This window comes from Schistocerca nitens, chromosome 2 (genome assembly GCF_023898315.1).
Source record: "Schistocerca nitens isolate TAMUIC-IGC-003100 chromosome 2, iqSchNite1.1, whole genome shotgun sequence".
NCBI classification, from domain to species: Eukaryota; Metazoa; Arthropoda; class Insecta; order Orthoptera; family Acrididae; genus Schistocerca; species Schistocerca nitens.
The window spans coordinates 606,253,402-606,277,556 of NC_064615.1; the positions used below are offsets into that span (position 1 = coordinate 606,253,402).

General features: G+C 44.7%; 1 protein-coding gene across 1 annotated transcript in view; it reads right to left on the bottom strand.

Annotated features, from left to right (window-relative positions):
- LOC126235191 (hemicentin-2-like) overlaps positions 1-24,155 on the bottom strand; it is a 534,119-nt gene that overhangs the window by 29,863 nt on the left and 480,101 nt on the right. The window contains exon 5 of the mRNA XM_049943921.1: positions 1,571-1,746. Coding sequence (XP_049799878.1) covers positions 1,571-1,746 — 176 coding nt within the window. The remainder of the gene's footprint in view (positions 1-1,570; positions 1,747-24,155) is intronic.

Genomic DNA, 24,155 nt, shown 5'->3' on the forward strand with positions numbered 1-24,155 from the left:
GCCAGGGAGAAGAGCACGACGGGAACGTAGTATTTAAAATTAGTGCGTAGGAAGTGGTTGGTGTGGGTGGATGTTTGGTGGGTGGATGGTGGAAGAGTGGAGAAGGATGAAAAAATGGTTCAAATGGCTCTAAGCACTATGGGACTCAACATCTGAGGTCATCAGTTCCCTAAACTAAGAACTACCTGAATCTAACTAGCCGAAGGACATCACACACATCCATGCCCGAGGCAAGATTCCCACCTGCGACCGTAGCAGCAGTGCGGTTTCGGACTGAAGCACCTAGAACGTTCAGCCACAGCGGCCGGTGGAGAAGGATGAGGTTCCGAACCAAGACTTAGGAAGCTGGTGAAGAGGATTAGAGGACACTGGAGCCCTGACAAGATCTCCTATATCTGTTAGGCCGTATACATATTAGGGGCGGTTCAACGGTCAGGTAAGGTAAGGCGACTGAAGTTTCCTTCGGAGAGGATGTTGAGGTGTAATTTTTGAGCAGTGTGGTGGTTGAAGCGCGGCAGTGTGTCAGCATCAGTGAGCAAGGAGCGGGAGGGGGGGGGGGGCGTTTACTAGGGAGTGGGTAGTTTCGAATTTAGGGTAATTAGGATATTCGGAGATGTTCTGGATCGAAGAGTAGGCAGAAAAATGTTAGAAGTTGGTAGAGGATGCGGGTGGGAAAAGGTAAGCGGATGTGAGTCTGGGTGGTGTGTATGGCGTTTGAGAACCTGCAGGGCCTGACGAAAGGAGTGGGGAGTGGAAATCCATGCCATATTGGCATAGCAGATGAGGCGTCGGATCAGGACTTTGTATGTGTGGAGGACTGTGGAAGAATGCAGTCTCCATATTCGACTGGTTAGGAGTTTTAGTCTGTTGAGCACTTTCTATTGAATGGTTAGTAGGTAGAACTTCCATTTTAGTCGCTGATCAAGTGTTAGACGATACATTTTAGTGTGTTAGCTGGCTTAAATAGGACGGTCGTAAATTGTAAGATAAAAGCCGTGGACGCGGAGGCTGCGGGTGGTTCTACTTTTAATTATTGCCCGGGTCTTGTTAGGGTTGATTTTGAGGATCCACTGGTTGCACTAGAGGGTGTACTGATTGAGATGGAGAGATCGTCCGGATTTCTTGAGGGTAGGGGGAAGGGCGATGCCATTGGCCTATTATTCCGCATCTGGAGGGTAGGGTGGAGGGCGGTGTCATCAGCATGCCGGGGCGTATGACCGGAGGAATGGACTGGAGACATCATCCGGATTTCTTGAGGGTAGGGGGAAGGGCGACGCCATTGGCCTATTATTCCGCATCTGAAGGGTAGGGTGGAGGGTGGTGTCATCAGCATGCCGGGGCGTATGAGCGGAGGAATCGACTTTGGCATATTGGCTGTGTGGAGGGTATGAAGAGAATACGAGCTTTGGATACATATTGAAACGAGGATACGCAACGAGGCGGGGGCGACTTAAATAGATAACAATTTTCTGCTTAATTCGTCTGCGAGAAGTGCTGCGGGACCACGGCGTCATGACTGCAGAGACATCGAATGGTGTCTGCTGCAGTTCAGGCAGTCCCCGCTACGTACCGTGACGTTGTGTGCGACGACGCCGGGTGCCGCCTCCCCCGGCCTGAGGAGGGCGCCGCGCAGCAGCCAGAGGGCGCGGTCGGCGGCCGGGTTGGCGCAGAACTCCACGTCCAGCGTCACGGGCAGACCGGCCGGTGCTGTCACGTTACGCCACGGCGGGTACACCACCGGCACACCTGTGCACACCACACGTCACCACATTACTAAATTTTACTTGTTGTGCTCCCACATTTTGTAGAAAAGACACAAGATTAAACTTTTAGGCCAATTTGAGGTACGAGGTGTAATATATACACTCCTGGAAATGGAAAAAAGAACACATTGACACCGGTGTGTCAGACCCACCATACTTGCTCCGGACACTGCGAGAGGGCTGTACAAGCAATGATCACACGCACGGCACAGCGGACACACCAGGAACCGCGGTGTTGGCCGTCGAATGGCGCTAGCTGCGCAGCATTTGTGCACCGCCGCCGTCAGCGTCAGCCAGTTTGCCGTGGCATACGGAGCTCCATCGCAGTCTTTAACACTGGTAGCATGCCGCGACAGCGTGGACGTGAACCGTATGTGCAGTTGATGGACTTTGAGCGAGGGCGTATAGTGGGCATGCGGGAGGCCGGGTGGACGTACCGCCGAATTGCTCAACACGTGGGGCGTGAGGTCTCCACAGTACATCGATGTTGTCGCCAGTGGTCGGCGGAAGGTGCACGTGCCCGTCGACCTGGGACCGGACCGCAGCGACGCACGGATGCACGCCAAGACCGTAGGATCCTACGCAGTGCCGTAGGGGACCGCACCGCCACTTCCCAGCAAATTAGGGACACTGTTGCTCCTGGGGTATCGGCGAGGACCATTCGCAACCGTCTCCATGAAGCTGGGCTACGGTCCCGCACACCGTTAGGCCGTCTTCCGCTCACGCCCCAACATCGTGCAGCCCGCCTCCAGTGGTGTCGCGACAGGCGTGAATGGAGGGACGAATGGAGACGTGTCGTCTTCAGCGATGAGAGTCGCTTCTGCCTTGGTGCCAATGATGGTCGTATGCGTGTTTGGCGCCGTGCAGGTGAGCGCCACAATCAGGACTGCATACGACCGAGGCACACAGGGCCAACACCCGGCATCATGGTGTGGGGAGCGATCTCCTACACTGGCCGTACACCACTGGTGATCGTCGAGGGGACACTGAGTAGTGCACGGTACATCCAAACCGTCATCGAACCCATCGTTCTACCATTCCTAGACCGGCAAGGGAACTTGCTGTTCCAACAGGACAATGCACGTCCGCATGTATCCCGTGCCACCCAACGTGCTCTAGAAGGTGTAAGTCAACTACCCTGGCCAGCAAGATCTCCGGATCTGTCCCCCATTGAGCATGTTTGGGACTGGATGAAGCGTCGTCTCACGCGGTCTGCACGTCCAGCACGAACGCTGGTCCAACTGAGGCGCCAGGTGGAAATGGCATGGCAAGCCGTTCCACAGGACTACATCCAGCATCTCTACGATCGTTTCCATGGGAGAATAGCAGCCTGCATTGCTGCGAGAGGTGGATATACACTGTACTAGTGCCGACATTGTGCATGCTCTGTTGCCTGTGTCTATGTGCCTGTGGTTCTGTCAGTGTGATCATGTGATGTATCTGACCCCAGGAATGTGTCAATAAAGTTTCCCCTTCCTGGGACAATGAATTCACGGTGTTCTTATTTCAATTTCCAGGAGTGTAGTATATAGAGCCGCCACCTCTGGCAGCCACATCTGCTTTAACCCGGCTGGGCATCGAGTAGAAATGACTTCGACGGTAGGTACGGTTACGTCAGTCCGCACAGCTTCCAATAGACGCAATGCTGTCCCACAGGAAAGGTGGCCGATGTGATGCAGAATTTTCCATGACTTTTTGTTCAGAATAAGCTCCTTGTGAGTCAATAAACAACTGGAAGCCTTGGAAAAACGGTTAGAAACAGTTCTGATACCCCACCTTCGAAACTGCCTGCAGTAACCATGGTTGTAGCACTGTAGATATCTGAAATCCTTCCGAGACGCTTTCCTTTCTTTGCCATTTTCAGATCCGGAAACAACCAGAATTCGCACACAGATGATTCAGGCAATTAAGTACATTTATATTAGCATTGTTATCATTGCTGTTATTATTATTATTATTATTACTTGTGTGGTTTACATGTTCATCTTACATTTTTGTACAAATGGTTAAATATACATAAAATACATAGTACAAAAACAATAGTAATATAGGAACAGACACACGAAAATTTTATAACTGTATATCTAGGTCTCTTAACAAGAGTCTTGGTGTCATCAAATGCCGTTCGCTGATTCCGTAGTTAACAACGTTCAGTCAAGTGGTTAAAATGGTTCAAATGGCTCTGAGCACTATGCGACTTAACTTCTGAGGTCATCAGTCGCCTGTAACTTAGAACTAATTAAACCCAACTAACCTAAGGACATCACACATATCCATGCTCGAGGCAGGATTATAACCTGCGACCGGAGCGGTCGCTCGGCTCCAGACTGTAGCGCCTAGAACCGCACGGCCACTCCGGCCGGCTCAATCAAGTGCTGTGCAGTATGCACGTCGGTGCATCCTTGAAAACCCCTTCCATGTCCTGTCCGTAATCGGTTCAGAGCTAACCATAGTTCCCTGGGATCAGTAAATCCACTTAGACGTTTTGTAGGCTCAGTAACGAAAGTTTCCTGAAGGAAACTTCTGTCAAAACTCGCTCCATTCCTGACACACAGCATACACAAGAGGTGCGGCTTGCGTTGGCTAGTGTGGTTTTCTGTCTGATGGCAGGTATATTGTGCAGCTGGTTATACAGAAGTAAGTTCTCATGAGTAGCACGCTTTTGGAGCTCTCTTACAGCTGCTGCTTCTCGTCTAAGTAGATTGTTGAAGCAGCACGATAAGTTCTTGAGCTAAGACATCGCGCTAGTAGGTTTTTGTGCAGCAAACACCACAACCTTGATTCCAGTACTCAGATCGAGCCAGAACAGTCCTCGCCCAGAAATGACTTAAAACACCGAAGTAGCATTCCGCATCCACCATTTGGCCTTGTGGATCGAATTCTTTATGGATAACTCCTTCCGAATTAAAAGAAACAGTGAGCACTGCCTTGAGACAGGTTTTCTGCATGCGTACTTTTTTTCGATCTTGGTGATTACGTATATTTCTGTTGCGAAATTTAGCATTTTGTAAGTGACTCGTACTGACACCATCTTTCATCACTTGTTACGATGCAAGACTCAGTGTCTAGCGGCCGATATTTTAGTTCCTTTACGCTTTTCCACTCTGCAATCTTTTGGATTGTCAATGAAAAAGTGGGGCACAAGCGACAACAGATTCTTTTTCTGTCCAAGTTTTTATTTAGAATGTGGTACATTGATCTGTTTGGAATTTCAGTGTGCTTCTCAATTAATTCGGTAGATGCACACCTATCATTTCGAAGAATTTCCGCCACTTTTTAAATATTTTCTCCGATTCGAACTGTTGATGATGCTCCTGGACGTGGGTCACCTTCATTGCTCTCTGCCATAACTAAACCTTGCATACCACATAAAAACGTTCTTATCACCCATTGCCTCATCACCATAAACAGTTTGTATAACTTCAAAAGTGTCTTTGTCACTTTTACTCAATTTACAACAAAATTTAATGTTCACACGTTGTTCGATTGCTCCTTTCATGATTGAAGTTCGAAACATAGGCCTAACGTTAAAGTTTTTGGTTATTGCCAGCAGATTGTGACGCTAGCGTGGTTAAACATAAGACGGAAGGTAGTGGAAATATCACTCTAGGCGAATATAAAGTCTGTCACCTTTCCTGAGGGAAGGGCTGTGAATTAACAGATCAGAAACGGAGCAATTACTATCTAGTGTAGCGGGTTGTATATTTTACAAATCAAGGCGCCCCTGACACATTAGTGCTCTAGGGCTTTCTTCGTTCCCGCTGTATTTTCGTGAGTATGACGTTTCTGAGAACTGTAGCGCTGCGATCGCTTAACATTCATCGACTCGTTCTCGCTTACTGAAGCATGGATGAGTGTAAGGTTATTTGTGACTTATGGTTAGTACGGAAGATGAGTACACGACCCTGCTGCTGTAAAGTAGTATTGACAATGTGAAATGATCTGTTGTCGGGATCAGATGGCCTTCAACGAAGCTGTGCTTTGTGAAGCTGTGGAGGGCGTGAGATGATAATTATTGATACAAAGCACACAACTGCAAATGTGCTGCATTAGAGGAGGAGTGATATCTGGAATACGTCTCACGCTATAGCCCACACTTCAGTTGGGAAACATACAAATTTCGTCCAACAGAAGAAGAATGCTTGTATTCTCGTTTATTGAACCTCCACCATGACAAAATATTTCTGTTCTGCGACAAACGAAAACTGGGCAAAGAGCAACGCCAATGTTACATTCTTGCGACAAAAAAAGCGCGCTATTTCTGTACTCATCTGGTCACGGCAACTTGCGTTTATGTGCTCACAGCGACTTGTGTAGCTTATCATTCATTTCTCTAATTTATTTTAATAATTAACCATTATTTATAGTTTTCAGTTCATCCTCATTTCACAGTGTCTGGTACGTCTGTTATAAACTCGGTAAGCCTCGAAAATGTGTGTTTTTCAACTTAATGGTTATACATTCGTTGCAGAGATATTAAAAAGTAAAATAAATTTACAACAGTCTCCGAAAGAGTTTTATCTATGTAAATTTATGTATAAACAGAAAAATACTTACAGCTAACCGATCAGTCGTTATATTGGTATATAACTTTCTTCTGGCATTTAGGCAAGTCGGACAGTTTGTGATATTTCAACATGCACTTGAGAATGGCTTTGAAGGCGAAATCATGACCGTGTGAAATAAATAAATACTAATTCACAGGTTAATGGCTGAAATTTCTTTCAACACGGTTGTGTATGTAGCGGGAATGCCGCGGGCCCACGGTTATACTTTCAAACTGATGTACTCGCTCTCCTTTCTGAACGAGCCAAGTTCACCAGTACCTGACAACAGATTCAGATGACGAGTGGGCAGCGCCGAAGACTCACGAATCACGTCTACGGATGCACGTAAATGGCGAGCTCGGAGATGACGTTACAGGACACGCTGGTTCGTTTAAAGTTAAGATATGGAGCTGGTTTCTGATCTCTGCTGTGAATGTCCTCGTTCCACGCTGCTTCAGTTATATCCCAGAGTTCATCAATTGTAGGATCTGGCTAGTGGTGGTCTACAGGTCTATCGGCAACTCATGATGAGATGTTTCTATTGGGAAGAAGATCTGGAGAATGTGCGGGATATGGTAACAGTGGAATACACTCTGTATCGAGGCACAGAACTGGCAACACGCAGGGTTGCAATATCTTGTTGAAAGACGACGTCACGGAGACTTCGAGACAGGGAACAGCCTGCTGCCTGAACACGTCAGGAACGTGAGGGCTGCTCTCTATGTCAGACGTGAACTTATTGTGTAGCATTCCCACCCAAAACCACTAACTCTTAACTCACGAGGTGTGGTCTCTCAGACCGCGCGGAAGTTTTCGAACTCGCTCTCCAAGACCAGTTTTGGCGGAATGATTCTATACTCCCCGTATCCTCCTTAAATTGCCAATTTGTTGTCGGTTGCGTTATCGCCTTCTGTGTCTGTTGTTGACACGTGTTATTGATACGTGTTGGCGTCTCCTAGATCGCGCCTCGTGAACTACGTACCTGTTTCCTTCAGTACAGTACCCCATAACTCAAAATGTGTTCGCACGAATGTGTCAGTTTTAACTTTCCCGAGTTTGATGAAATTGTTAGTCGGTCTATGGAGGAAGGTGTCAGGGATATAGATGAAGAAATAAGCGAAAAAGTCGATAATCTTACATTAGCCAGTGATCACAGTTCTGCTATCGAATAAGATTATCATTCAGAGGAAGAACTTCAGGAAAGTTGATATGGAGATCTGTCTATTTCTTCAATGAAATACTTAAATTGTCTGTTAAAATCGAATGTTTTCTCTGAGTGGTGATAAGAAAAATGTAGTTTTCAGCAATGAATGTCAATTTGGCAGACTTTCTTTTTGTTGCTATCGGGTGGAATTTTTATGCATAAATTTAAGCCCTGGAATTTAAATTTATTTGCTACAGAGATCGTATAATTTTTCAGACTGTAAAATTCAGTACTCTAACAGTCCATTTTTCGTGCACTATTTAAAATAACCACACATAATTATGTGTGCAGGCTTCGTGTATTGCAATAAAATAAAATAGGAGAATTTAAACAACACTTAAGTAATTGTAAAAATAAATGTTATATAGCATAAATTAAAAATTTCATACGATTTTTGCCTTAAATCTCGGTTTAAACATAGGGGTCCCAAGGGCCCACCTCGTGGTATACGTTACAGAAAAGTCGCCTCGCGAGTTAAGGGCTAAGCCTGGTTTTAGGTCCGTATGACGATGACTGAAGCAGTCTGTTGTTCTGTTTGGACTTCCCACACAGATGCATGGAATTCGTCTGTGGTGCTCCAGACACAGTCGCACTGTCCTTCTGAATGGATGAACATGTATGTCCTTTAGGGTGCTAGACACTTGCGGTCTTAATATTTTGCATTACTTTGTCTTTGGTTCTACTGAACCCATCGATTTCGTATTTGTATGATACTCTTTGGATCTCAACAAACGCGAGCACCAGCATGCCACAACGATAAACCACAGTGTAGATGGCCATGATACCACCGCTGTCCATTTGCGACACCTTCTAGTAGAAGCCCCACCTTCTACCACGAGTCATAACACCGTCTCTTCGCCAACCAACAGTACTTAAATGAGATTTATTAGTGGGATATCCGCTGCGTTATCTTTCCTTACATACACAGTTTAGATGGCGTTATTCCTACAGAATTTGTTTCGGTGTTCTGAAATAATGATTGACTGCATATCCAAGCATGTAGTGCACAGAACTTCGTTTATTACACGGTGTCGTCACTGTGCTACAATTTTAATGGCCAGTTGTGTATAGAACCTGAACCAGTAGAGAACTCAATAATTAATCATTGTCCTCTTTTCACCCGTCTTTTTGTAGCTACTCGATGTGGCATGGACTCACAAGCCGGCCGGTGTGACCGTGCTGTTCTAGGCGCTTCAATTTGGAACCGCGTGACCACTACGGTTGCAGGTTCGAGTCCTGCCTCGGGCATGGCTGTGTCTGATGTCCTTAGATTAGTTCGGTTTAAGTAGGTCTAAGTTCTAGGGGACTGATGACCACAGATGTTAAGTCCCATAGTGCTCAGAGCCATTTGGACTCACAAAGTCGTTGGAAGTCTCCTGCAGACATACCGAGACATTCTGCCTCTGTAGCCGCTTGTAATTGTGAAAGTGTTGACGTGCAAGATTTTGTGCACGAACTGACCTCTAGATTATGCCCCATTAACGTTCGATGGGATTCGCATCAGTCGATCTGGTGGCCAAATAATTCGTTCGAACTGTCCAGAATGCTCTTCAAGGCGATCGCGAACAGTTGTAGCCCTATGACATAGCGCATTGTAACGTATAAAAATTGCATCGTTGTTTAAAACGGGATGTCCATGAATGGCTACAGACGGTCTCCAAGTAGCCGAACATAACCATTTCCAGACAATAAGCTCTTCACTTGGACCACAGGATCCAATCCATTCGATGTGAACATAGCCAACACCATTATGGAGCCACCTCCAGGTTGCAAAGTGCCCTGCTGGCAACTTGGGTCAATGGGGTCTACACCACACTAGAACTTTACCATCAACTCTTACGAACTGAAATCTGGACTGATCTGGAAAGGTCCCGGTTGTCCAGTCGTCTAGGGTCCTACTGGTAAGGTCATGAGTCGAGGACTGGCACTGCAGGCGATGTGCTGCTACTAGCAAAGGTACTGCCATTGATCGTCTGCTGCCATTGCCCATCAACGCCAAATTTCGACGCATTGTCCTAACGGATACATTTGTCGGAGATCCCACATTGATATCTGTGGTTATTTCAAGGAGTGTTGGTTGTCTGTTAGCACTGACAACGGTACGCAAACGCTACTGCTCTAGGTCTTTAAGTATAGGTCGTCTACTTGATAAGAAGTAATGCCTGAAATTTAGTATTCTCAGCACACTCTTGACGGTATTGATCTCTGAATACTGCATTCCCTAACGTTTTCCGAGAGGGGATGTGCGTTTTGCTATTCCTTGACTTCTGCCACCTCAGTACCAGTTATCAGTATATCAGTACGTACACCGTTAACATCCTGAGTAACTATTCTTGAAATTCTCCCGGCGTAAAGAGTAGTCAACGAAGTTTCGTGATTGCATGCGGATGACATCAACTTCTTTCCACGATATTTCGGCTGACACTCGTCTGAAGGTGAATGGTCATCCGATATACCGTTGCAAGACCACTTCGGACTGCAGTCTCGAAGCTTCATTGAATGAATATGTGTCGTTTGGTCTTGAACAGTTTGTGTGTCTTCGCGGAATTACATAACATTTAAAACTTTATGAAACCCAGCGCGCTAGAATAAGTTACAGTACCAAAAGTGATAACGCTGAAGAATATAGTACTGTAATGAAACGAATGTAGCAATCTGAAGATGGACATGATATCCTCAAACAGATCAGAGCAGTAAAATAAAATGTCTTAAAAGTATAGCTACCACGGCTTCGTTTAGTTTTTCGGGAAATGAGTTCTGTAACTGTAAATTTGAGCTACCATCCAAGGCAACAGAAAAAGAAGAGGTACGGGCAGAACAATATTTCTGAACGTTCCCACTGGTGTTCTTCAAGTCTCCCCATTGAGAGGGGACTTAAAGAACAAGCCTCCCTGTAGTTGGTATGGGTGATGAACAGCTACCTTTTAGCGCGTCTGTGAACATCATTTGACTTCGTTGTTGGATACACATCTCATCACCTTTAACTCCTCTGATCATCACTTAAAACCAATAACGCAAATAAATCGTGCCATTCATTGAAGATCTGTGCTCAAACAGAAGCTTGATTTGAATGCTATGGTGGTTTGTTAGGCACAGTCTTGTTTTGGACGGTATACTCTTCCTCAGAAATATGATATTCCTTACCACACCGCTACACAGGAGTGTTACAATATGACGCGGACCACGGTGTTGTTTAATGTTTTTCACAAGCCCATACTTTAGTCAGAGAGGAAACGAACGGCAAGAGACAACTAAGGTCGTACAACCGGCGTACTGCAGTAAAGAGGATTACTTACACTGGTGGTGATAGGAGTAGCACGTCGCACACTTAAACTACACTATACTATAGTGGTTGTTAGGTGCAACAGTTGGGTAAACGTAAAAAGGTTAGCATCAGGCAGGGGATGATATAGGACAGTCTCAAACCAGGTGAAAGACTGATGATCTATAGAGAATCACTCCTAGGCGGTAGTAGCCAGTGAGCAACCTCAGGATCCAGAGCCATGCCATCGCTGTGGAGTACGGGAGCGACTGGACACCGTATGTTGCAGAACGCAGAAATTCCCCTGGGCGCAGAAAAACATCCGTTAGAGGCTAGAATTATGGAAAAGGTCGCCTGGACGTAACAGTCGTGATTAATGTTGGTACAAGCCCTTTGAAGCGATCCCCTCAGGAAGCATGTAGAAAGTCTTTCCTGAGGGGAAGTAAAAATAAAATGAAATGAGGTCCCTCATTTCACTCTCACCGACAAACTATCGTGCGCACCTTGGAGGTGGCGAAACAGAGCATCAACTAATAGTAGCAGCAGTGTGTCATTTTGTTTTAGGAACACTACAGAATTATAAAGCGGCTTGTGTGGGTGCTAAACTAACCTGGTATCAGATCGCCAGACAACATCAACTACGGCATAGAAGAGAGATGTATGGGCCATTTATCCACTTCCGACCTATTTCCTGCAGCAGTGGAGGACGTTTGGGCGAGCATTGTACTGGAAAACTTCCTATGCTTTTGGTATCTTTTAGAGTTCACGTCACAACCGCCGCCAAAGGCCAAAGAGGTTGCTCCACGTTGGAGATAGTTACGTCTAACTGTTTCGGCGAATAATGAAGTAAGTTAAATTGGACGGCGAATGTTCTACAGAAACGAAAGTTTTCTCCAACGAAGAGTATGACGAGCACTAATGTGCTCTATATACAGTGTCAGACCCAAAGTATACGGACGCTGATTACTGGACGTTAATATGGGGTGCTTCCACCCTTCGCCTTTGTGACTGCTTGAATACCGCTTGGAACACTTTAAACGGGATGTCCCAATGTCTGTGGAGGAGTGGCAGACCATTCTATCTCAAGAGTCGCAACCAGAGAAGGTAGTGATGTTGGATGCTGAGGTCCACGGCGAAGTCAAAGATCTAACTTATCACAAAGCATTGAAATGGGCTCACGTGGAAACACAGGGCAGGGCAGTCTATTTCAGAAATGTCGTTGTCCTCAAACCATTTTCTAACAGTTGCTTCTTTACGACAGAGTGCATCCTGATGCTGAAACAAACAATCCTCGTCTCGGAATAGTTCCTCTAGTGCACGCAGCACAGTATGCTGTAAAATAATGTCATAATCTGTCGCATTTAACGATTTGTCTAGCGTAATAAGGAAACCACACCCTAACCAAAAAAACACCCTCATAGCCGCGCGGAGTGGTCGCGTGGTTTGAGGCGCCATGGCCGAATCGCGTGGCCTCTCCAGCAGCAGATTCGAGTCCTCCCTCTGGTATGGGTTTGTTTATTGTCCTTAGCGCTAGTTAGTTTAAGATACTTTAAGTAGTGTGTAAGTCTAGGGACGGATGACCTCAGCAGTTTGGTCCCTTAGGAGTTCACACATACACACAATCACCCATATCGAAATACTACCTGCTCTGTGCGTTCCTGTTGGCTCTACACATAAAGGAACGGCATTCCCCAAAGCGAAACGTTTCCGTTGGATTCCCACAGGGTGTAGCGTGATACATCACTGCAAAATACTCATTTCAAGACATAAACTGCCCAGTGGCGTAGCTCTTTGAACGACAACAGGCATCGCTCAGCACTGATTATATAAATGTGTGGCTGAGCTGCTCGACCATTTCAACCCATTCTCTTAACTCCACGCGCACTGTCATAGTCCTAACTGGACTGCTAGTAGCACACTGCAGCTCATGACCGGTTCCTTCGGCTAGTGTCCTATGGTATTTTACAACTACTCCCTGGAATGCTCCACGGACCCTGCCTGTCAGTACATGAGATAAGCCTATCCTTGGTTTAGCTGAGTTTGTAATTCGCCTACCCACTTCACAGTCACATTACCATAAGGAGACTTGGGCAGCTTTCTAAGGGCCGAAGAAGCAATGATGATCGTGTTACTCAGGTAACATCCGGTGACTGGATCATCTTCGAAGTCACATAGCTGTCCTGACCGTGTATTCTGGTGTTACTGTTTCTCTACCGACAACACAATAATCATCGCCCACTTTTGTACTGGAAGATCCGCCCCCCAAGACATATAAATGCCAATTATGCATTGTACAGGATCAGTCACTAACTATTGCCACCTAGAATAGCTCCGATAGTATGATAGTAGCTGAGAAGTTTGTGGGACAAATGTTGCATGGGACAACTTCTGCACCTATCGAAGTACATGCTCTGACAATTCTCTCTCTAAGCGCTTCAGTCCTGAACCGCGCGACTGCTACGGTCGCAGGTCATTCTAGGGGACTGTTGACCTCAGATATTAAGTCCCATAGTGCTCAGAGCCATTTGAACAATTCTCTCTCGTATATCGTGCAAATAGTAAATATTCGCCCATTACGGAGTATCCATCTAACGTGCCACTGACATGTAAACACCAATCGACGGTTTCGCAATACAACACTAATAGGAATGGTGGGACTAGTATCGTCAAATTAAGCGAATGTGAATGACGTATTCCTTCTAAGAACGAGTCGATATGCTTCTCATTTATGGAGAACGCCAACGAAATCAATGAAGGCTAGAGAATTAAACGCGAGAACAACTCGGTCTTTAACGCATCGGAAACATATCCGGCAAAGGAATGTTACCAACGAGGAAATGGAAAATGGTACTCTTGCCATTGTGGTTCGAGATCCTCGTCTTAGTTCGCGTCAAATCGCAAGAGAATCTGGAATGAGCCAGAGTACTGTTGTTCGTGTTCTGCATCGCCTAAATATCATCCTTACCATATCAGTCTCCACCAAGAATTAACAGGTACGGATTGTATGTGTCGCATTGAATTCTGCCGATGTACTCAACACCAGGTACAGAGGGATGACACATTTATTAATTTGATTTTATTTACTGACGAGGCTACATTCACGAACCATGGAAATGCTATTTCGTATAACATGCATTATTGCGCAACTGAAAATCCACGTTGGCTGTGGCAAGTTGCGCACCAAAAACAGTGGTCGGTGAATGTATAGTGTGGCATTCTGGAGGACACAATTATGCCCCTGCTTCATCTTAGGAAATCTTAATGGTAGGAAGTACACCAAATTCCTGCAAGAAACATTAGGTATGTTATTGGAAGAAATACCTTTAGGAACAAGGAACAGAATATGGTATCAACACGATGGGTGTCCAGCACATTTTTCGCTGATGGTTAGTAAAGAGTTCCAGAGACAGTTACCAGATCGTTGGATTGGACGCGGAAGAGATGTGTGTCGTGGCCGGCTCGTTCGCAAGACTTGACGCCTCTAGACTTTTTCTTGTGGGGATTTGTAAAAGACATTGTTTATAAAGACGTTCCAACTGTGGTGTCACCGCCAGACACCACACTTGCTAGGTGGTAGCTTTAAATCGGCCGCGGTCCATTAGTACATGTCGGACCCACGTGTCGCCACTGTCAGTGATCGCAGACCGAGCGCCACCACACGGCAGGTCTCGAGAGACGGACTAGCACTCGCCCCAGTTGTACGGACGACTTAGCTAGCGATGCACACTGACGAAGCCTCGCTCATTTTCAGAGCCGACAGTTAGAATAGCCTTCAGCTAAGTCAATGGCTACGACCTAGCAAGGCGCCATTAGCATTACATAGCTTGTATCTAAAGAGTCTCACTTGTATCGTCAAGAGCGATGTACCACAAGGATGGATTAAAGTTAAGTATTCCAGGAGCTACGTACTTTTCTTTATAGCATTCATTACGTATCCTGTTTCAGACCTATCTACTAGCCTGCGTGAGTTAACGCGTGCCTTTCGGCTACTTCCGAGTGGCGTGGCTATCTTGTTACGCCACAACACCAACTACACCTGAAGATATGCGAGAGGCAATTGGCAGAGCATGTGCTTCGATAAGAGCCGATGTTATAAGGAATACCACTCAGTCTATGATAAGAAGATTGCAGCTGTGCATTGATACCAATGGTCATCACTTCGAACTCGTTCTGTAAATGAACGTTCATGCCACCTTTGAGACCTTCGTAGACGTTCAAAGACTTTAGTGTTACATGTTACTGTATTCGTCTCGATAGCCGCTATCAGAAAATAAGTACCAAACTATAGCGTCCCATTTAAGAAATCAAAGTTGACCCTGATATCTCTGACGCGACCCAACCTAGCACCAAAACACCAATCTCATATTATGGCCCCCATTGTCCCATGCCCCTTTTGTCCAATAAGCTTTTCAGCTCCTATCGAACTTCCGGAGTTATTCTTAGTGGCAGTCGTTAGTGACTCACCCTGTATAAGTGTGGCTGGATGCTTTCGATCGGATGGCGCAGGTAAATAATTGCCCACATACGATCAGCAGCACTTTGAGATTGTTCGCCGACAGTATAATTGTGAACCGGAAGGTATCGGCTTTGGACGATCGTACGAATTTGCAAAGATCCGGATATCATATCTACCTACTGCAACGAATGAAAGCTCTCTTTAAATATATTTAATATAATACCTGTAACAAGTACATTATTTGGTGAATGTCTTGTGTAGGTCTCATCGTATGAATGTTCAGGTGTAATACTATGAAGAGAAATTAAATGAGACGATTACGTAAAATCAGTACTACAATAGGTGAAAGGAAGCCTTAGATTTATTGTGAGGCATCTAGGAAAGAGCGGCGCAATTGTAAAGGAAATTACACACGAGATCATTGTGTCACCAATTAAAACATTAAAACAGTAGAATGGTACAGTGTTGTATCACTGTTTAGAATCATCATCAGGTAGGCATAACAGACATGGAAAGAATTCAGAAATGAGCTGCTACGGTCGTAAAAGTTCGGTGTAGCTCATACCAAAGGGTAACAGACATGATCGGGGAACATAGATGGGAATCCGCGGAAGAAAGATGTAATTTTTGCGAAAAACGTCTTGGGTAACTTTAAGGAATCTGTGTTCGAAGAACACTGTGTAACTATTATGCTGTCACAATTGCACAATTTTTATTGGTATCACGTTCATAACATGGATTAGGGTTCATACACACTCATTCGTTCAGTGCACGAATAAGACAAAAACTTGATGACATAGGTAAAATATACCCTCCGTCATGCAGTGTAAAGCGGCTCTCTGAATAAATATATACATGTAGATGTAATTGTGCAGATAGTGTAGACACACATACGGCCTTGCAAATATACTATACCACTTTCAAGTAGAAAATTTATACCTGCAGTAGATATAGAGAAGTACTGCAGTTAGAAATGGGATAATGGTGGTTACTGTTAACAGTTAGGCGTCTAAGTAGTACAGATTTCTGAATAACTGATCATGCCAGTTGTACAGTAATTAAATGAACGTCGGAGATAGGAAAGTTCACTGACAACGGTCCGAATAGGGTGGAGCATTACATTAAAATCACAACGAGCTTCCTACGTCGTTTTAATGTGAAAAAGTATATTAATGTTTTTAATTTGGCTGAATTGATTTTTTCTTATTTAATTTCCGTTATATATTCGTCTTCAGAGTCTTTTACACATCTGGACAAATCACCATAGGTAATCGTTCTTAATGGAGAGGATTTTGCCAAAGCTTATTACTCTGCTAAATGAAATAAGTTTTGAAATGGCACAGCTGTGTGTGGTACCACGTCCTGCATCAGTTCCTGCAGAGTTAATTAGCAAGAACAACATTAGTGGGATTAACATTTAAAACTCCCTGCCATACGACGCCATGTGCAGAAAACTCGCATTAGCAGTAAAATCAGCGCTTCGTTACTGGCTTTATCAGATTTCATGGTGGTTGCTACACCTGGCATGATAACAGTGACAGTGCATAGACACAGAAGATGCTTACTATATCAGTAACATTATCAATATTTTAGTGATAATTTATAACGATATTTGTACTTCCTCTTAATTTTGTGTGTCAGGGTGTTCCAAAATCTTTGCGACAAACGTTTATGGAAGATACGCCGGCACACAGAATTAAAGCTACAAACGAAAATTTTGGAAGGTTGCCTTTATTTGCCACAGAACCGTATAATCAGGTGATATTAGAGTAGAAACACTGTAAAGAACACACAACGTAAACAGCTGCTACATGGATAAAAAAACTTTTTTTACTAAACGTATTTGTGCCCGCATTCCGTCGACTGGTTTATGTGCTTAGTAGCGGGTGTGACCACCCCTGGCAGCAGTATAGGCCTGACAACGACAGGACACGCTTTCGGTAACGTCATCAATCTTATGTCGAGGAAATGACGCCCATTGTTCATGCAGAGCTGCTCGCAAGTCTTCGAGAGTGGTGGGTGAATGCTGGCGTGATGCAACCCGTCTCGTCAGTGCAAAAGATGGCTCTGAGCACTATGGGACTTAACATCTGAGGTCATCAGTCCCCTAGAACTTAGAACTACTTAAACGTAACTAACCTAAGGACATCACATACATCCATGCCCGAGGCAGGATTCGAACCTGCGACCGGGTGCGGTCGCGCGGCTCCAGACTGAAGCGCCTAGAACCGCTCGGCCACACTTGCCGGCTCGCCAGTGCATTCCAGGCATGCTCTATGGTACTCAAATCGGGAGAGCGAGGAGGCCACGCCATGCATGCAATATCTTTCGTTTCCAAGAAAACCTCAACCACCCGCGCTCTATGAGGTCGAGGCTTATCGTAGTTCAATGTGATGTATAGCCCACAGCACTTTGAAACAACTACGCATGATCTATGAAGATCTCGTCACGATACCTGCCAACAGTTAAACCTTGCCGATTCACCCGTACAATTCTGTGAAGAGGTGTTCGAGTGGTTAACAAACTCCCATTCCACAACATTAGGAATCGTCTTCGATATTGGTCTCTTTCTACAATGTTTGGGTCCCGTAATTGTTCAAATGGCTCTGAGCACTATGGGACTTAACTTCTGAGATCATCAGTCCCCTAGAACTTAGAACTACTTAAACCTAACTAACCTAAGGGCATCACACACATCCTTGCCTGAGGCAGGATTCGAACCTGCGACCGTAGCGGTTGCGCGGGGCCCGTAATTGTGTTCCACGTTTCCTCTAGATTAGAGATGGGTCGTTCGCGAACTAACGGGTCCAAAGGAACGGTTCACGAAGATGAATGGGAGCGAGGAACGAATTGTAAGGAATTGTCTTTCAATAGGTATCGTTCCCGCAACGGCACGTCGGCCGGTCTCGTTCCAGCCTCGATTTCGGTCCCGTTCCCGACTCTGTCTCGGTCTCTGTCTCCCTCCGCCGGACTCGTCCTTCTTCGCGTGGCAACTCGTTGCAGTTCCATTGCCGACTGCTCCTAGTTATTTCAGTATCGAGTTGTTGTTCGTTTCGTTCGCTGTGCACGCCCATTCTATATCTGTTTCAAACCTTTTCTGAACTGTGGATTTCTGGTTATTTTGGTATTCTGTTCAGCGTTCACGATTGATAATTAAAATGTATTTTATAATTACATAAATTACATAAAAATTGAATGTTATGTAATACATACATCTTTTCAGATAACAAAACGGCATATCATCTTACTACACTATTTCGATAAACAACAGAAGAAATAAAAAGCCAAGTTTTTTGTTATTACGCATGCAAAGGAAGACGGCATGGCACACACGAGTGACCATTTTCCGTCTTTCTTTGATCCAAGGTAAAACAGCATGTTCATTGTTATGGAGGCAAACCGGCTTACAACCGAACGAAGCCCTCGCTCCATAATCGAGTGTCTGGTGTCATATTTTGTATAAAAAATATGATAACTCCTACAATATTATTTCAGTGTTACATGGTGGTGCACGAAAAATCGTCCCCGAGTGCTAGGCTGCTCATTGTCGCCCACCGATCATCATCTACTCTTTCTAGGTTGTTGTTTGCATTAGCTTATTTGTTATTTCCTTACTGCCCAATTGTTACACGTTTATCTATTCAGCTCGTAGCGGTCAACAAATAGTGCGTAATTGGCGAGCAATCTGTACTCTGGACCGCTTTTTCGTGCGCCACCTTATATTATTTCATTGCGATCAGCCCATAACGCTACAGTTGGCTAAACGAGAGGTTCTGCAGAATCAGGAAAATTACATCTGCAAGTGTCTGTGAATTCTGTAATTAATGAAAACTCTGTACTCCAGGGGCGAGGCAAGTGCCCCCTCTTGGCGCTTTCCATCTTCAGTCACCTATCGTACCAATTTTCAGTTTTTCCTAAGAGTCATATATCATGCAATAATGAACGGTGAACGAGTAAAAATGAACGGTTTAAAAAAAAAAGAGATCATTAGTGAACTAGTTCCGAAAGATGAACGAGTTTGCCCATCTCTACTCCAGGTGCGGATCTGCTGAGAGTCACTCTCCAGACCGAATCGGGACTCACCTGTGAATACAACGATGGCCTTCTATTAGACCCTCTAGGTGGCATGTTGTCGACTTCACTCTAGACGTTCCTTTCTGTCAAGACGTATCATACGTACACATGCAACAGTTATCCGACAATAATGGCCGCTGTGCACCGTTTGCCTCGATACAACACGTCTAGTGGTTATTGCGTGGTCTGATGCCAGTTGCCATGCAGTACGAAGGCAGTACTGTCGTACCCTTGCAGCCAAATAACAGTTATCTGTTCCTGATGTCACACTTGGTCGACCCTGTTCTGGTCTTTGGGATACAGTTTCGGTCTCTATAAACTTTCGCCACATCCGAAAACAACAGAACGATTCACATTAAGCCATCGGGCCACTTCAGTTTGTTACCGTCTTGTTCCCATTCTTCCTATTGTCCTCCACTGCAGACAGTCTGGTAGGCGTCTTCTCTGTGCCATACTGCACCGTCTATGACTGTGCACACAGAAATTGTGGATGTGGGACTATCCGGCAAACACCACCCCGTTTGACAGTGCCCTGATATTGTCGTTGGCGTGCTTGTCCGTTGACCAGAATGCCATCTGCCGTGCCGAACACGATCGTACGGACATCCTTTGACAGTTTGGATGATTAATGGTGAATTAGACACAGGACGGGGAAACAGTGATTTGTTAATTTAACTTTTGACATCAGTGTAGGTCAACTCACGACGAACAACTTTTGTTAGAGGCAAAATGTTTACTGAGGCTTCCCCGCGACTCTAGACGATTTTTATGGCTGGTTATGCTCTTGAGAGGTAGCGGAGCGTAGCAGCTTGTAGTATTATATGAAGATGGTATCTGTTGTTATAGTTAAGGCTAACCGGCCATTGACCTTCTTCTTCTGTGCTGGATGGAAACTCTTACGGGACTCGGTAAGATTGTCTGCCGCGAGTAATGAGTGTAATTGGTAGGGACACTATGAACGTAGTGTATGGACATATAAGGTGAGACTGTGGGTCTCTCTGGAGGCGTGCGCGAGACAGTCCCTGCAGTTGCACTATCCTCTGTGCCCTCGGTGGCTCAGATAGATAGAGTGTCTGCCATATAAGCAGGAGATCCCGGGTTCGAGTCACGGTCGGGGCACACATTTTCACCTTTCCCCGTTGATATATATCAACGCGTTAGCAGCTGAAGGTATTAATATATAATTATAGCTTTGATTGTCATCCGGGACTACTTTACAGCACAGAGATACGTCGAGGATATTACTTGTCGAAATACTAGATTCCATATCCCGAACTGTTACGGATTATTAGGAATTCTTGCATGACGTAGGTACCAGTTGATCGAGGAAAGTCGACAACATTACTTGTAAAACCTGTAAGAGATGCTGTTGAACTGATTCGAAATATATATATAGTTCTTCTACAAATATAATCCAATAAATTAATAAATTGCATAGCAAATTCTCTCGCCTCTGCTCGGAAACCAGGACTAAATTTTATCTTGGTGGAAAATTCATTAATCGATTCTAGCAAGAATTTTGTTGATCACTGCATATAAGGATCAGGACGATAGTGTTGGGGAGATATGTAAAAGTCTTGAAACAAAACTATAACACAGAGAGTCTTCGTAGTGTCATTCAGTCTAATATGTGAGGAAAAGGCATCCATGCAGGTAAACGGTGCTGGATTGAAGTAGAAAAGAACAATCATCACCATAAACGGTGAGCCTGTGCCGATAATATTGTGGTCATCAAACAAGAGAAACACGGACTGAGAAATAACACAGAAGGCAATATGCAACAGACTCCAAAATGGAACCTGACGATCAGTGGAAGTAAGCAGTTTCCAAAGATTCCTTTTTTTCTATCGAACAAAGGTAAACCAGTGGCTGATAGTCTTAAATTATACACTGTGTCCCAGGAGGAACGACCAATATTCAAGGATGTGACAGGAACGGTCATTTGAAACAGACAGTCTAGTAAACATTGCTCTATAATGCATACCTTAAGAGTTATTAACGCTTGTTTGGTAGAAGAGTTCCACGGTAGCGAAGATAAACAATTGCTCATAGCTCTTAAGGTTAACGCTTTAGAGCCCAATGTTTACTTGACGTGTTACCTTGTTTTGGTGTGCTGTACCTCCTCCAAAAATATGGAAAACAAAGAGCTTTCAGTAGAAGATTTTTGATTACGGTGTCGAAGATGAAGAAGCGCTCGTACGTCTTACAGTGTGTACTTAGGAGCCCATATTTACCAGACATTTTGCTCGGAATGATCGTTCTTCTCATATCAGTGAATACTGACCATTCTTCTATAGTTGTCTCTATGATTCTTTTACAATTATGTATACAAAACCACTTGATTGCCTTCAGTACAAGTTCTCCAGGCAAGCCACACACATAATGGACGCCGATATCACTAGAGATTGCATACTACAAAGCTGTGGCTTGAAAAAGTAACTTTGTAACGAAATCAGTTAAAAATAATAAATGTGGATTAAAGCAATTTTTCATAATTCCCATGAAACTAGGAGTTTTAATGCATGAATGCAATATTTTGTATTCATAACTGGATCTGCAATCGAAATGAAAATATACAAGACATATTGACTTGCGCCGCTTATTTCATAGTTATAAAGCTATTAACTGTACTTTCCGTGCATGTCATACCTTGTTGTATCACTAAGACTGCTTCAGCGAGACCGACAGGAGAATGTCTTGTAGGTTTTGATAGTAGTTGAAACCACTTAATGATGTTCACTTTTAAAGTCATAACTGAATTTATTACCGTCCATATAATCCTATCTTGATTTTTCGGTCTCCAGTTTTTTTATTTTAGTATTTTACCAATCTTATTTTCTTCGTAATATTTGGTTAGAAGGACACTCGCCACTGTGCTTCATAGTAGTGTAAGAAAATTAACCGCTTCTGTTGTAAATAGTCTTACAGGTTCAAAATCGCGATATGTTTCGAGCAGTTAGCATCCCATCTTCATGTGTACAAGAACCGTGAGGCGTGTGGGCGCCACACATTGTGAACACTAGCGGGTGGCATGTGACAGCGGTACGTGAAGCGGTCGTCACCTGCCCCCCGCTGCTGCTCACAATGTGCGGCGGCCACGTGCCTACGGGTCTTATACACACGAAGATGGGATGCTAACTGCCCGAAACATTTTGCGATTTTGAACCAATAAGACTATTTACAAAAGAAGTGGTTGGTTATTTGACACTAGGCCTACTTATTTTCTTATTTACCTATGTATACATTAATGGTTTGTGTTCACACAATTATGAACCCAAACACTATTGCCACAGACCACCACGAAACTGAACGCCGCTTGGTGGAGTTGCGACCATACGAGTCGGTAGGAAACCTTATAAGCTAAGCAGAGACGAATGAGAAATCTTCTATATACGATGCGAACCCAAAATGGGCAATCCGCTGACATAAGCTACTATGACAAGGGAGGGATTATTGGTCCCGGTATCTGGAAACTAGAATCTCCCAAAGGGCGAACGTAATTGGCTCTTCGAATGCTGCTGTCACAAAAATCTTTGGAAATTGTCTGAAAGAAGAAGGAACTGTGAGTAGGCGACATAGTGTTGATCATCCACTTCTCGTTACAGAACTTGGAATTCTGAGACTCACCAGCTCTGTTCAGCCTGCACCTTGTTGAACATGGGCTCCACGCAGATGACACCAATGTTGACCAAATGACACTGTCAGTTACCAATACAGTGGACAAGAGATCATCGACTTTGGACTGTGGATCAGTGGAAACGTGTCGCCTGATGGGATCAATCATGTAGAGAGAGTGGACAAAAATATGAAGACGCCATAAACGCAACACATTACTACCGCGAACACGGTGTAGAAAATCTTTTGGCATCCAAATCAGCTTCCAGTCGTCTCGTAATGGACAAATACAGGTCCCATATGGTTGTAAAGGAAAGCTTATACCTTTATTCCTGCAAAATAGTGGAAACTGTGATAATGTTGATAGAGATGGATAGCGGTCACACACAGACTTCCCTCGAAAACAGACCACAAAGGCTCAATGATATACAGAACTGGTTACTCTGGTGGACAAGGGAGATGTGAAAATTCATCCTCGTGTTCACAAAACCAGTCCAGGATGATGTGAACTGTATGAAGAGCATCCCTGTCTTCTTAGAACACTGCGTCACCGTTGGGGAACAAACATTGAACCATGGGATTGACATCATCAGCCAAAATCGTCACATAATTGATGACACTTGTGCGACCCCTAGGACCCACGTATAAAATGATAAATGGTTCAAATGGCTCTGAGCACTATGGGACTTAACAACGGAGGTCATCAGTACCCTATAACTTAGAACTACTTAAACTTAATTAACCTATGAACATCACACACATCCATACCCGAGGCAGTATTCGAACCTGCGACCATAGCAGTCGCGCGATTCCGGATTGAAGCGCCTAGAATCGCTCGGCCACCGTGGGCGGCTATAAAATGAGATGGCTGCCCAAATCACCATCGATCCCCTATTATGTTTCACTCTTTCACTCTTAGAGCGCAAATTCGGCCAAAAGTTGGAAACAGTGTGCAACAAGACTCATCCTACCAAATGAATTCTTTCTGTCGCCGTATAACAATACGGCTCTGATGCCTTACTGGGGGCTAGGACTCTCGGCCGAGGGAGGATGTTGTTCAGCTGAAGAAGGGTGGCTGATAATTACAATGACTTCTTGATTGAGGATAGTTTGCAATCACTGGATGGCTACTCTTTAAAAAAAACCAGAGTTTCCCCAGTGCGGCAGTCTTTGACTGCTGACGGCGCACCTTCGCTGGTGCGGTCACTGCTGTATCGCTGTTCTCGAGGCAATG